Source organism: Trematomus bernacchii, unplaced genomic scaffold, assembly GCF_902827165.1.
Source record: "Trematomus bernacchii unplaced genomic scaffold, fTreBer1.1, whole genome shotgun sequence".
NCBI lineage: Eukaryota > Metazoa > Chordata > Actinopteri > Perciformes > Nototheniidae > Trematomus > Trematomus bernacchii.
In genome coordinates, this window is record NW_022987828.1 from 10,726,215 (window position 1) to 10,740,947 (window position 14,733).

At 44.9% G+C, this 14,733-nt stretch overlaps 1 protein-coding gene across 1 annotated transcript in view; it reads left to right on the forward strand.

Moving 5' to 3' along the window:
• LOC117499864 (transcription factor COE3) overlaps positions 1–14,733 on the forward strand; it is a 66,857-nt gene that overhangs the window by 32,654 nt on the left and 19,470 nt on the right. The window contains 4 exon segments of the mRNA XM_034152517.1: positions 6,545–6,626; positions 8,665–8,782; positions 13,437–13,570; positions 13,731–13,857. Coding sequence (XP_034008408.1) covers positions 6,545–6,626; positions 8,665–8,782; positions 13,437–13,570; positions 13,731–13,857 — 461 coding nt within the window.

Below are 14,733 nucleotides of genomic sequence, written 5' to 3' on the forward strand. Positions count from 1 at the left end.
AACCTTTAACAGGTATATTGGTTTGTGGCGGTAAATACATTTGTATACAATAGAAGAACACATTTGACACTCTTTTTCACTCTTAACCAAATATTATGAGAAGTCACACATGCAAGCATATTAAACATTATTAACCCACAATGCAGGGGTTTATATAATAAAATAGTTATATTGTCAACAATACAACACAGCTAAGGGTTCATATGTGCTACCTTTGTGTGTGTGTGTGTGTGTTTGGGTGAATGTGTGCTTACGTGTGTCCGTGTGCACACATTCACTTATGCTTGTGTGTGTGCGTGTATGTGTGTGTGTATGTGTGTGTGACTCCATGTGTGTGATTCATTCCAGGGCAGTTTTAGTCCTTATAAAATATTCATTTTGGTTGTGCAGGGCCCTGTAATTGCCATCTCTCACCCTGAATTATTTATACCTCGCACAGACTGACAAAGCTTTGCCATACGGCCCCAGATGAATCAGAAAGCAGCCATCTCTGCTGCCAACAGCACTGGGCTTTCACACAAATATGGCAGCCACGTCTCTCTGCCTGGCCTCTCTTAATTTGACATTTTCTTTTTCCCCCTGCCTTTGTCCTAGGTGCACAGAAAGGTTACCTGTTAGCTTTAAGCACCGACCCGCTCTCTGTCTTTCTGTCTCTATCCCCCCCTGCCTACATGACAGTCCACAGTGGGTGTTTTTTTTTTTTTTTTTCTCCTTCTGAGAATGCGTTAATGTGGCTGCGATGTCAGAGTGGCTGCCTCATGTTTTATGATGACTGACCAGTCCTGACAGCCACTTTAGATGTATGTATTATACATTAGTAATAATATGATGTAGAAATACACTCGCATACATTTGAGCATGCATGGACACACAGCACAACCACTGGCTCACGACCTATATTTCACACACACACAAATACACATGCAAATAAGCCCCCACTGGCCTGCTGGATCCAGCATGGCTGTGGGTAAACGGTCAAAGCCCCCCTGCTGGCTCTGCCTGTAGAGCTGCGTTCCTCTGCCCGGCTCTGATCGCTCCAAGGTGCCACAGGAGAGAGACGCTGTATGGCTCTCATTGTAGACTGGCTCTGGGGCCTTCCAGAACCCCACGTCCAACACCCTAAATACTACTATTCACCCCCGCCAGTTACTCCAACATATGCTTATCTTCCATCTCACTAGTGCAGGGAGGTGCTGACTGGTATTTCCTTAAGGCCCCGAGCTCCGATGCTGACCAGTAATCAAAGCACGGTATTTCTCTCTCCTTTGCAAAAATAACCTGGAGACACCTCTCTGCAGTCCAGCTGTTGAGCAGAGTAAATATTCCAGAGAGCTGCATTGTTTATGTAGGTGATTTTTTTTCATTATTCCAGCAACCTCACGGCCGACTTCGCTGAGACTGTCATAGCCATTATCAGTAATCATCATCACGCCGGTTTGTGGTTGCCGGTGATGATTCCCTAATATTTATGAAGCCCAGTTTGGATGTAGATGATGTTGGCTCTACAGCGGCAACCCGTGTTTGATTCGTTTTTACAACAGGGCCACGCAAGACAAAACAATGCAGAATTATTTATGTTTTGTGTCTTATTATATTGTGTTCAAAGTCGTGGTAGAGAAAAGGCGTATTCAGAGTAAAACAAAGAGCAGCGTGCAACAGTACACAGCCTCAGCAGTATCTTGATGTGAGGGGATGGGAGAGGCAGAGAGAAAGCTCGGGGCTAAACATGCAGTATGTGGCGGGCTGGAGCTAAAAGCTGCATAAAGTACACAGCCTTAGTCCACTGTTAGCAAGTGATGGATAGTTAGCAGGAGCTCCGAGTGTTCGTCTAATCTGTTACAGTAAACCTGTGCCAAAGCCTGAAGGGAATCAGTGGGGGCTTGCTAGGAGTGGGTTTGACGCAAAACCATTTGTGAAGACGAGCTATTCTCTTAAGTAAGAAACTAACAGTGTCCGGAGAGAGAGAGAGAGAGAGAGAGAGAGAGAGAGAGAGAGAGAGAGAGAGAGAGAGCCAGAGAGCAAGCGAGACAGGAGGTGAGGAAAATGAGTGAGAGTACGAGACAGAGAGAAGGAGGAAGAGATACCATAATGAGTCCTGTAGCCATGGACTAAATGAAGAGGGATTGACAGAGTGAGGGATCCTCAAGTGAAATAATGTCAATGCCACTCTGCCCATTAGAGAAATGGGGGGATGGTGGAGGAGAGGGTAAAGAGGGATGAATGGAGGGACACAGCTACATGTTAGGGTGCAGAGGAAGCACATAAATTATTTGTCACCCCCACCAACACACAAACACACCACCAACAAAGATATGAAATATGAAACAACAAAATGAACTGACAATAGCAGCGGAAGAAAATAAAGGAATGAAAACTAAAAAAAGGCCTTGGAAATACCCAATAAATTCTCCGAGACATGTACTTGGGATATTTGATGTCGAACAATAATAATCACAGTGACATCTGCTCGCTGCTCTCGGAGGACATGGGCCGAGCCCGTGAGTGGAAGGGGTTAATCTCCCAAACCCAATAAGGCTGGATAGTGAGGCACTTGTTCCCTGATAAAGAAGTGATAGGATCTGTGGGTCTGGTCCCTCGGCGCTTGTACAGGGGTAGAGCAAATATTGTTAATGTGCTGTGGTTTACTTCAGCTAAGGCGAGAAAAACAGCTCTGCTTGACGAGAGAAGACAGCGGCGAACCAGAATACGACCATAAATGTCCACGCAGCTCCGCTAGGGCCTCCCAGGGACTTAACTGGCATATATATCCAAGACCCCTCAGTTGCATAAATAAGTGCTCGGTAAGATTAAGATCTATAAGTGTCTCTATTTCTCGTTTTACCTGCTCCGCCTTGTCACAACAGGGATCTGAATGCAGTTCAGTGGAGTGCCTAATAACTGGAGCAGTAGGTAGGAGAGGCAGGAGGCTTGACATTAAGACCCCGGCGTTTTGGAAATCCGATACGCTATTGACCCGTGTACTACTATCTCAGCGTAGAGATCTGGTGTCAGCAGATTGTACTCTGACTCTTACAAATACTGTGGCCATCTGTCAGTGTATTGTATAACGACCTAAACAAATAAGGGGAAGCTCTTTTGTACAATAAGGTTCAAACTGAAATATATAGCGTTGTTTCTGTTATCTAAGAAACAAGGAGTGAAAAGACTTCAAAAAAATAATTCTGATTTACATTTTTTTATACGAGTCATTAATAATAACAGAAATCTGAAAATGAATGGATAAAAGAGTGAAATTGACAGGAGAGCTGGCCTCCACTGCCGGTGGAGCCTCCTTAATAATACAGCATTATCCTTATTTGCCCTCTTCACTCAAATCAAAGGGATGGACATTAATGCATGAGTGACATCAACCCTGCAATTAAGTTGGCCATTTAAATGAGAGAAGGCCTTCTTCACCCTGCCTGTTTGTTTTTTTCCTCTCTCTCTCTTCTTCTTTTTTCTTCCTGTTCCCCCTCTGTTTGATGATGCGAGAGGGTGAGCTAGAATTAGGGCGATGGGTCTTCCTTTGAGTGTCAGCCTAAAATGATCAGAGTAAAGATAAGAGGGTCTAGCAGCCCTCAAATCAGTCAAAGTGCCAAAGTCGGCCTTTTTCTCCTCAATTACCGGGTCTGTGAAGCCAGGGAGTGGAAGGCACCGAGCCTGCTGCATTACTAAAGAGACAATCTATTTCCCCTTTGACCAGAGGGAGAGAAATCATTATGGCATGATTAGTAGCTTCGGCAGCGGGCGAGCATGGAGGTACTACGGGAGAATCGTATTAATTGCCTTATACCAAGGCATGAGCAGGATTGTTTTAACGGTGATTTGTGGACCTGTATGACGAGCTGTCGGAGATAAAAGCTGATGTCAGGTCTTAGTTATACTGGCAGACTGGAGGCATGCAGACAGAGAGGCTTGATGTCAAAATGAGCTTCCGTGGCTGCCCTGGAAGTCTTTCTCTATATGCCTGTCGATGTCTTCCTCTTTGTCTTTCTTCACACTTCATAGTTTTCCTTTACGCCTCCCACTATCCCTCCCTCTGCTCCCCCCTTCCCTCAGATGGACTACACCCCACCCCTACCCACACTCCCTTCCTCTCTCTCCTCCAACTGATAGCTGCCTTGGCCGATTATTTCATCCAGTGAGGTCCACTGAGAGCCTCCTCTCCCGGCTTTGGAAGAGCTTTAATTAGCCATGTTAATATCCCCTTCATTGGCCTTAATATCACTCAACACCTTCCTCCATCTCAGCGGCCACCAGGGTCCCCCTGTCCTGTCAGAACAGCTGATTATTGAGAAGGATAGCTTTAATCAAACCTAATTGCAGTTCATTCTTTCTCTCTATCCCCCTTTGCCCTCCATTGCCAACATCTAATGGCAGCGACGACTTGATATCCCATTAAAAAACAATTAAACAACCTCCTTTTGTCTCCGTGCGTGCCAAAACACCAGCACAAACTTCTGTAGATATTTAAGAAGTAAAAGAGAGAGAGAGGGGCCTTGTCTTAATTGCTCTCCTTCTCACCAAGGACCAATTTGCACCGTGCTCATGGAGAATCTTAACCAACTCAAATGTAATGGATGCTATAGCGCTGCCACGGCTGTGGACTATGAAAATTAAGCTTATCTTTTTAGAAGAGAAATTGTGCTTAATTGCCTTCATAACAGTAAACAGCGTGGGCACTCCATTTCTTGTGTTTATTGGTTCTTAACTTTTGGTTTTGCTGTAGTAGGAAGAGTATGTAAAAGCATTAAAGTATCCAAGAAAGGACACAACTCTGGAAGTAATGTTTTTCTTTTATGAAGTCAATGCATTGCCTCTGAAATGTATTCTGTCTCTTGCTCCACACTAAATTCACCAACGGGTTATGCAAGCCCATGCACATGCTCACACACACACACACACGCATGTAGCTGTGCACGCAGATACACACACAAACACTCACACTGGCCTTACCCAATCTGTATGAGAGGCGACAGACAAATAAAAGTCGTATTTCAGGTCTGCTTTCCGCAGATGTCTGCTGCTCTACATTATGACTCTTTGGGGAAATAAAAACAGGGTCAGGGAATTAGAGTACATAATGGTCATTTTGATGATCAGCCAACAGATGCAACCCGAAAACACAGTGAACACAATCAAGCGAAATGCACTAATGACAAGTCAGGTTTTTTATGGGCTCGCCACACACCGACAGGCAATCAGCATTCTGGCATGGGTTAAAACGTCTTTTATTGATGTTCAAGCCAAAGCTCCTTGGATGTGGAGTGAAAATATTTTCTCACCTTTCCTTTCCCTCATGGGTCCTCAGTTAAGCACAAGGTATAGGAGTCTATCGAAGAACGCTTCTAAATGACCAGTGCATGTGTTAATGTGGCCAGGGTTAGAAGGGTCATTTCAGACTCTGATTTATGGCCTGGCCAGGATCCCACTGGGTGAAGGAGTAGTCTTAAGTGTTGTGAAAGCGTCCTCTCAGGCCACACAAGCCACTGTATTTAGCGGAATGAAATGGCCATGCAATCTATGGTGCAATCTATGGTAATCCAATGAGCCACTGTGATTCTGTGAGCCAAAGTTGTGTTACAATAGAAACCACAGTATTGCATATAGTAACGCTCGTGCAATGTGATGAAAAATAAATATCTCAGCACGGTATTTTTTTAATGAATAGCAGAAAGCAAAGGCACAATCAGTCATGATTCTTTAGGGAGAATTTAGAAAAACAAGTCAATTACATTGTTTATTCTCTGCGGTTGTGTAAGAGTTGACACAATAGGCTAAATCCGAGACAATTGTTCTTATTTGACATGTTGTTAATTTTCCTCTTTTTAACTGTTTTATGTCTTGGCGCCACATTTGATAAACAGCTCTTAACGTGCGGCTTTATCAATACATTTTTGCGAGACCTGAGAGAAGGACAGGAAGGCAGCTTACAAACTAACCAAGCCCAGATCTCACTCAGACGTGACATTTGTTCAGAGACGATTAGCCAGGTTGTAATTTGTGGCATAATTGCCTCACCCACCCACAAGTGCATGGGTGTGTGTATGCGTTGTATGTCTGTGTGTGTGCGGCATACGGTGGTCCCAAGAGTGTCCGCCTAATTGCCTGACAGGACTATAAGTTTTGTGGCGCGCTCCCACCTTGTTAGGTCCTTTATCCCTGATGCTCTTCAAACAAGACCTGGTCACAGGTGGGCCTCATTTGCTTCCCTATTGAACAGGAGTACTTTAATTGCACAGGGGGTGTCCTGGGATTAAAGAGGTGGGTGGAATATCAAGTGACTTTCTGTATGTTAGTGGCAGATGGGTGTTGGGAAAGACCCATGAACTCAGGTGAGGGGATGAGATGACAAAGAGACTGATGCTCTTGATTGTTTGGCGGAAGTAAATAAATCGGCGACTTCCTAAACTGAAATAATCCACGTTGGACACGTTGTATTTGATGTGGGAGTGTTTGATAATTCTCACGATAATGTTCCATAACTTGGTCTTTTAAAATGTGTCATTAATCGGGTTTCCTTTTGTTTTGTGCTTTCTTTCAGATTCTTCCTCAAGTTCTTCCTCAAGTGCAATCAGAACTGTCTGAAGAATGCAGGGAATCCGAGAGACATGCGCAGATTCCAGGTGACTGAAGTCTCACACAAATTCCCCTCTGTGACAAATGCACAGCTACACTAAGTCACATCGACACACATATGAATTCAATTCTATTATTGGCACTGAAGGAGGCAAAACCCAGGGAAAGAGAGAGTGAGGGATTTTGTATCCTGTGCGCTCTGGACAGAATATTTATTAGGGAATACCATCTGACACAAATAAGGATATAGGATTTAAGAGTGCCATCAATTGTGCTCCTGACAGCTTTCTGAGCCTCAGCGCAGAGGGGAGGACGATCCAACCACATGTAACAACAGTGTTAACTCAGGATCTGTCTGGCAGCGGAAACGCATACCTTCTTATACACACATATGCGCAAGCACGCAGACGCACACACATATGGATAGATGCCCATACAAGCTGGAGTGCATATATTTACTTTCACTACATCCCTCTCTCATTCTTACCCACATATGCATACACTTAAACTCACACATATGCAGTGCACTGTAAAGCCAATGAAAACCATCTTAAGCCATCTGAAAACCATCATTATTGTGGGCTGATAAAATTGTGCGATTTACACTAAAAGGACATGACTGTTGAGCACTTTTACGGCTTCTTTAACCCTCTCGCTTCTAATGCGTCAAGGAGTTGATCCTTGAAATTATCGCCCCCCCCCCCTCCCCCGCCTGCTGATCCATGTATCCAACCATCCATCCATTTTACCCAGACACTTTCACCACGAGCAGCCCTCTAGGTCAAGGTGAGAGAGTTTAGTGTGATTTGTCCTATCAGGATAGCGACAAACTACAAGAGGGCGTCCGTCAGACACAGCTCTGTTCTGTGATAGACACACCAGCCAGCATCCTCCAGGAGGAAGCCTGGACATGAAACAGAAAAGACAGGATGTCCCCTCCTGATGTCACCATCAGACCTCCCCTGCCTCCTCAATTTTCCCCTAAGGGTGAATGTGGACTGATGCATGACAGCCACTGGGCTTCACCTCTCGCTCCTGTGTGTCAAAAGGAATTTAAGAACAAAATGTTTTTAGTTTTTTTTAACTTAAACATTTACATTAAGTCTAAAACATCAGGATTTAGACTTTTTTTTTTGCTGATGTTCAGCCCTTTTTCTTCCATCCAACAGTTAGTATACCATTTCCTCCCCAAATAGATTTCCCAGATGCTCCAGCATAGGTGTTTCTGTAGCCAAAGTTGTGTATTCTGCATGCCTTCCACTCCACTTATTACCCCCAAAAACCAGCTGGAGGCCAGAGAGGGCCCAATCCATCATCCTCAGCTTGGCCCAGCTCTGAACCTGCTCACAAGAATGGAGCTCTTTCACTTCCCCTTCTCTCCCCCCCTCCCCCTTACACCCCCACCTTTCCCAAACCAACCAAAAAAAAAAAAGCGCCCCCCTAAATTCCACTGCTACACCGAGGTCACTTACCGGCGAAGCAAACCTGAGAGGGGCTCTCTGTTTCCGGCTCAGAAACACTTTGGCCATTCACATGCGACTCACTGTTTGGAGAAGTGGTAGCCAAAAAACAACAACAAAAATAAGCATTATGAAATATGGAGTGTGGCTTGGAATCTGATCCTAGTAAAATGTTTGCAGAGTAATGGGATGGAGCACGGTTCAGTTGCTAATGACTCCAGTAATATTTTAAAAGGGAGGCCTTCCATCCTCAAATAGATGGACAAGCTGATCAATAATTCTGAGCTTCTGCTATGATGTCAGCAAACGGAAATGGTAGTTTAGTGATTGAAAAGTCAATTAGCTGCACACAAATGCAAGACACTAAAAAGCAAAAACAAAATGGCTGAGAAGCCGGGTTGCTGTAATGTGATATCTCTAAAGAGAACAACCACTCATGAGGTTTGACAATAGTAATCAATAGCACACAGGCATGTACCTGGACACAGCAGAGTTTCTAAAGCATTCATGTATCCCCTGTACCCCAGAGAACTAGTGAGGCTGTCATTATAACCATATTTCTCAGCTTTTCTTTTTTTCCCAACAATGTATTAAATTGCATGTTTCACCTTCACTTCTGTTGCAGGTTGTCGTATCGACGACCGTCAATGTGGACGGCCATGTCCTGGCTGTCTCCGACAACATGTTCGTACACAACAACTCCAAGCACGGGCGAAGGGCTCGCAGACTCGACCCTTCAGAAGGTACGCTCCATTTTCCTTTTTTAGTGTCTTTTAGACATCGAACTTTTTTTTACAAATCACACACACATAGTTGCTATTAGTTCCTTTGAATCATTAGTTCCTCCATCACTTTCATTTCACTTTTAAAGTTTCTTTGTGCCTCCATTCTACCTATTGCTTTCCTTTACTGGAAACAGTATGCACTACTCTGTGTATTTTGTTTTGTCGATATCACTATTGATGAGGGTAATACTCAGGCTCATTCACGATTTAAAAATGTTTTACTACTTCCAGTCTCCTAATGCACCTACATTTGTCCTAAAAGCCCATGTGAAACATGATCAAATTGCTTAAGAATTTGGCTGTGAGGTCAATTTCCTGTCATTGGGCTCTGCAGAGTTAGCTGTGAGTGAGCTGAAACAGGGGGAGGAAGGAGAAAGAGTGAAAGGAGGGGGGAGGGGGGAGTAGGTTGATGGTGGTGTGTGTGTGTGTGGTGTGTGTGTGTGTGTGTGTGTGTGTGTGTGTGTGTGTGTGTGTGTGTGTGTGTGTGTGTGTGTGTGTGTGTGTGTGTGTGTGTGTGTGTGGTGTGTGTGTGTGTGTGTGGTGTGTGTGTGTGTGTGTGGAGGGGGCGGCGGCTATGAGAAAAACAGAACTTACTGTTTTTCTTCCAACTGATTCCATATGATAGACTGATTGCCTGCTCAGCCAAAAGGGAAAAAAGAAGGACCACCAAACCATGGGAAATCCAAAAAGTAAAATGCACTAAACGTAACCTTATGACCCTCATGGCCTCCACTCGCAGATGGGAGCACACCACGCAGCTGAAAGATCGAAAGAAAAAAAGAAACTGACTTGGGCCAATTGTGCAAATTGCTTATCTTCAGATTTCAAGAGCCAATTATGGCTGGGCAAACAGTTTATATACACCACTGACTAAAACAAGCTTCTCTACACATTAATGGGCATTAATGGTTCTATCACCAAAAGCAAATGTAATGTTTAATACAACAACGACTAATAAAAAAAAAACTAGACAATTAATATATCTCGGTGCTCTCCGGTCCTAGTGGGGGATATAGCTAATCTATTTGTTTTTGTCTTTATTAATGACTCCTCTACTGGAGAACAAAATCAAATAATTAAAGTCCTGCCCGGAGCACCAAAGTCATTATGTTCGCTGACGTTCTGTTTGTGTGTTTCACGTTTATGACACGATAGGTGTGGATCGCCTAGCAACCAGTTTCTTAATGAGGGGAGCAATTAAAGAGGTTGAGCCCTCGCCTCCATGTTCCCCCTCTCCCATGGGATCCCGTGTGTTTTGTGTGTCTCTATATATGTGTGTGTGAGTGTGTGCGCTTGTGTTCTTTACAGGTTACCCCAACCCATCCCTTTCTTCCTCTCTTCACCACACTCTTCAAAGCAGCAGAGTGACGCCCCGTAAAGCAAGAAAAGACGCTATTGTCAACCGCCCAGTTGAACATGTCTTTGTCTAATAACTTTAATACACCTTCCCTCTGCTTAACCACGTGTGAGCTCACAAGTTTAGATTTTTTTCCTTCCCTCTCAGACTCAGCACCATAACAAACTAATTTAACATGCATCAACAATGATTGCCGGCTTTGTTTGAGTCACCTTTAACAAACAGAGACGTGAGAAAAGGAGACTTGGCCATAAAATGTAATTCGAGCCATGTCTTCCATAGTGCTCTGACAACTATCAGGCAGACAGGCAGCGTGCTTTAAATTAGCAACACATTCTTCCTCAAGAGTTCAATGGGCGAGAAGCCTCAGAAATGTGGCTGACTGTGTGTGGCTGAAACAGAGAGGCATCCTCACTCTCAGCTCACACTGCACTTGCACTGACTTGCTCACATTGATCAAGAGGTGCTGCCCCCTATTGGCCCACACACGGGATAGCCTGTGTGTGACAGACTGAATCTCACCATGTGACATTTTGGTTCACTTGTGTGTACTGTCACACAACAAGCATATTATGCATTCAGACACGAATGTGCTTTGTGGCTGCCTGTCACTCAAACATGTATAGATTCAGGCTCAAAGGTGCATAAACATGCTCACAAATAGCCGGGTCTTTCACACACAGCATCACCCCCCACACATGCAGACACACACGAACAGCGCAGCACCGACGCACACAGACGCTTTCTCTCACTCACACTCACACACACACACACGTTCCTCAGCTCAGTTCCACCATTATAGAGCCCCAGACAATATAGGAGACTCAGCACAGAGCCTGCAGCGCCTGCCTCATTTGCATGCCAAGTGGCTGTAATGCTGTTAGGGTTTATGCAATAAAGACAAGTGAATCCAGACTGCTGGGCCTAAGAGGAAGAAAGAGAGGGAAAAAAGAAGGAAGGGGGAAAAAGGATAGAAGGAAAGGAGAAAGAGAAGGAGAGAGAATGAGAGAGAGAGGTTAAGAGTGAGTGAGAGGCAGAGGGAGAGAGAGACACAGAGAGAGAGAGAGAGTCAAAGGGAACAGATGGCCCAGGGAGAGGTAAAAGGTATAATCCCATCAGCTGCACTATCAACCGACCATCTGGACATCCCACAGCACAATTACAACACATTTCAGCAGGCAGAACAAAGGATGGCTTCGCGGGGCCACATCAGACCTGTTTGAGTGTCACAATACTAGAGCTGAGACCTCCTCCGCTCAGATCTCAGATCAGTTTTGACGTCCTCTACGGCTAGCCCTAACCACTGAGGAGAAAGATTAGGGAGGATCACAGATCGGCTGCCCGAGGTCATTGCACAGCAAAGTGGATCTTGAAGTAAATTCAAGCACACAGACCAAATTGATAGGGTAACAACTCAGCAGACCAGAATAAACAAAAACAAGCTATGACATATGAGATTGAATTTTCACTACTGTAGCGCAAAGTTTACAAAGACTTAGTGACGCAACGGCAAGCCGGCTCTTTGCATCCTCATCCGTCCACTCCTCATGATGCCTATCATCTGCTGAGGGGGCATTGTGCGTGTCTGTCATCAGATCGCCTGCACTGACTGTGTAATCCACTTCGCCACGGTCCCCATTCAGCACATGCTCCCCTCTATGTCTGTGCATTGAGACATATGCAAATTTTGAGGCAGAAGGGTGGACGGCTTAGGGCCTCAGTCGCTGCCTCTCCATGGGTCCTTCTGTGTGTGGGTGGGGGCACTGGGATTTCCGAGATGGTGCGTCTGTGTTTGTGTGTGTGTGTGTGCGTGTGTGCATGATTGTGTATGCCTGTCGTAGGTTTCAGGCTCCAGCTGCCCCCCAACAGTCGCCGTCACCATCAGGCACTTTTTCTTTCCTCCTCCTCCTTCCTGCCCCCCCCTCTCTCTCATCCCCAAAGTCAATTTGTTTACAGTAATTTTGAAGGGTGAATTATTTGCTGTAATCGTCCGCACTGATGAAGGTCAGGCCCTTAGAGGGGGCCCAGCATGCCCATAGAGGGTTGGTCCTCTTTCAGACGCTCCGCTTCGCAATTAAGGAAAGCAAATGTCACTCCTCCAGGCCTCACAAATGAAAATCTGTACGAGGTGATTAGCATGAAGTCAACAGCGCCTGTTAAAGTCAGATTCCCTGTAGTACCAATGTGTGTGTGTGCACTTTATGGGCAGCGAGAGAGAGCAAACATGACCTGAACAGACCCAACAGCAAGGCAAACAAAGGGAGATGTCTTGTCGGAGGTGATCCATACAACAATGGCCGACTGTGATTTACTTACTGGATAGAAAGGATAATAGAGGTTTAGAAGTGAGCTTGTAAAGAAAGAGGGAACTTGCTGAAATAGTTACTCACATTTTGACGAGTAGAAAAAAACATTCACAATTCATAGTGTATTAAAAGATATTGATGGAAATAGATTAAATTTGATATTGCTATTTTATGGCTAGCTGTCATGCTATTTCTGTTGTAAACACGGTGTTGTGCTGAACACCATATTAAGGTAATGCATCAAATGACAGTGAATGCGAGGCACCAGATCACTCAAATTAGATTATAATAACAACCCGGACTGTTGATGAATGGCAGCGCTACGTAGCAGAAGTCATGCCAGATGAAAAGCATTGTAATAAACAATATGAAATGGATTGAATCGATCACAAAAAGAAAGAAAAAAAACCACAATCTGAATAATTCATAAGTGCATTTCTCGTTATGAAACCTGAAACTACACTCAGTGTGCCTTCACTGTACTGCATATGCAGACAAAGGTAATGAAATAACATGAACCAGCAAAGCTTTAGCTTGTCATTTCCACTTTAACAGCCCGTATTCTTGACTCATTTAAGATGTGTTCAACTTTGAAATTTTACTGTACATGCGGGTGCATGCTTAATCAATTCTGATGGCTACATTTGCCCTGACACATAATTTGCTCCATCAAATCATTTTCCTGGCGAGCCCGGCGTTTAGCCTTTGTGAAGTGGACCATTTGAAGGGTCTGCTTAACTACACCACTCCAGCGCGCTGATAAATGGTTTTGATTCTCATGCCTTAAAGGACAAATCCATCATTTTTTTTCCAGCGGCAATTTCCATGATACGTCTTTGTGAGAGAGACATGGAGGTGATGGCGTAATGTGTCTGTACAGCAAGAGACATGGGACAGAGTGTGGAATCTCAGGTGCTGAATTGGCTCTTTCTTTTTTGTCTTGGATAAGCAGCCACCCCGTGCATCAAAGCTATCAGCCCGAGTGAAGGATGGACCACTGGAGGAGCCACTGTCATCATCATAGGGGACAACTTCTTTGATGGCCTACAAGTCGTGTTTGGCACCATGCTCGTATGGAGCGAGGTATGATGGAGATTTTGTTATAGATTTGATTTAAATTAAATCATCGAGTTAGAAATTAACTACTTTTATTTCACTTTTTTACCCTGTATTGTAACAGCACTCTGTGGTTTGTTATTATAGAGGGCTCATTATTTATTTTTCTGTTTCCTGTGTAATACAGCTGATAACTCCCCACGCCATCCGTGTCCAGACTCCACCTCGGCACATCCCTGGTGTCGTGGAAGTCACGCTGTCCTACAAGTCCAAGCAGTTCTGCAAAGGTGCCCCTGGGAGATTTGTCTATACTGGTAAGTCAAAAAACCTTACTCTAGCTCTTTTCTACAGAATTCTCTTGTACCCCCCCTCTCCATCTGTCTGGATCTGGATGGAGCCCTCAGCCCCGAGTCCTAATAATGAACTAACCAGGGCCCCGCTTGCTGAATGTTAAAAGTGTGAGATCTGCACTGCTAGGGAAAAGGTGTTTCATGGAGGGGCTCCTACAAGTGCAACTCGATCCCCCTCTGACCTGCCATCATACGAGGGCGCTGCCAAGCTCTGTTAGACTCAAGCTGTCAGGATATCTCATTCTGCCAATTCTCTTTATCTGCCTGTACTGAGACAGATAATGCTTTCTGCTAATTGGTTGATTTTGTAAAGCAAAATATGGTTTCATTTTTTTATGAATCAGATTAGAAAAGCAATATCCACGTTAAGTGCACGAGTGTGCCTGAAAGTTATTCTCATGTGTGTTGAATATGAATTCATGGGAGAGAAGGAGACGAGAGAGTGTGTGAGGCGGAAAGGGTGTGTATGTCACACTATAAGTAAGGGATCTGATTATCTTGACTAACAGAAGGAAGTGGTGGTCTTATCTGTCATCATTGGCGAGGAGACAGAGGTTGCGGGGGTCGGAGCCTGTCTGACCTGGAAGCCTCTGTCTGTTCTAACTCTGATGGGCAGAATGAAACAGGGGGAAAAGCGTCAAAGCACTCTCACTTCCCCCAGGCCTCCAGCACAGCCCTGGCCTTGAGCGCAGCAGAATTGCAAAGTGTGGGGCTGGACCCCCAGCCCCCCCACACCCTCCCCATCGGAAACCCCCATCCAGACCCCTCCATCCTGGGGCAGCTGTTTCTCATCAAGTCCCCCCTCTCTCGCTCCCCAAAAACCACCTCTACCACCCCCAG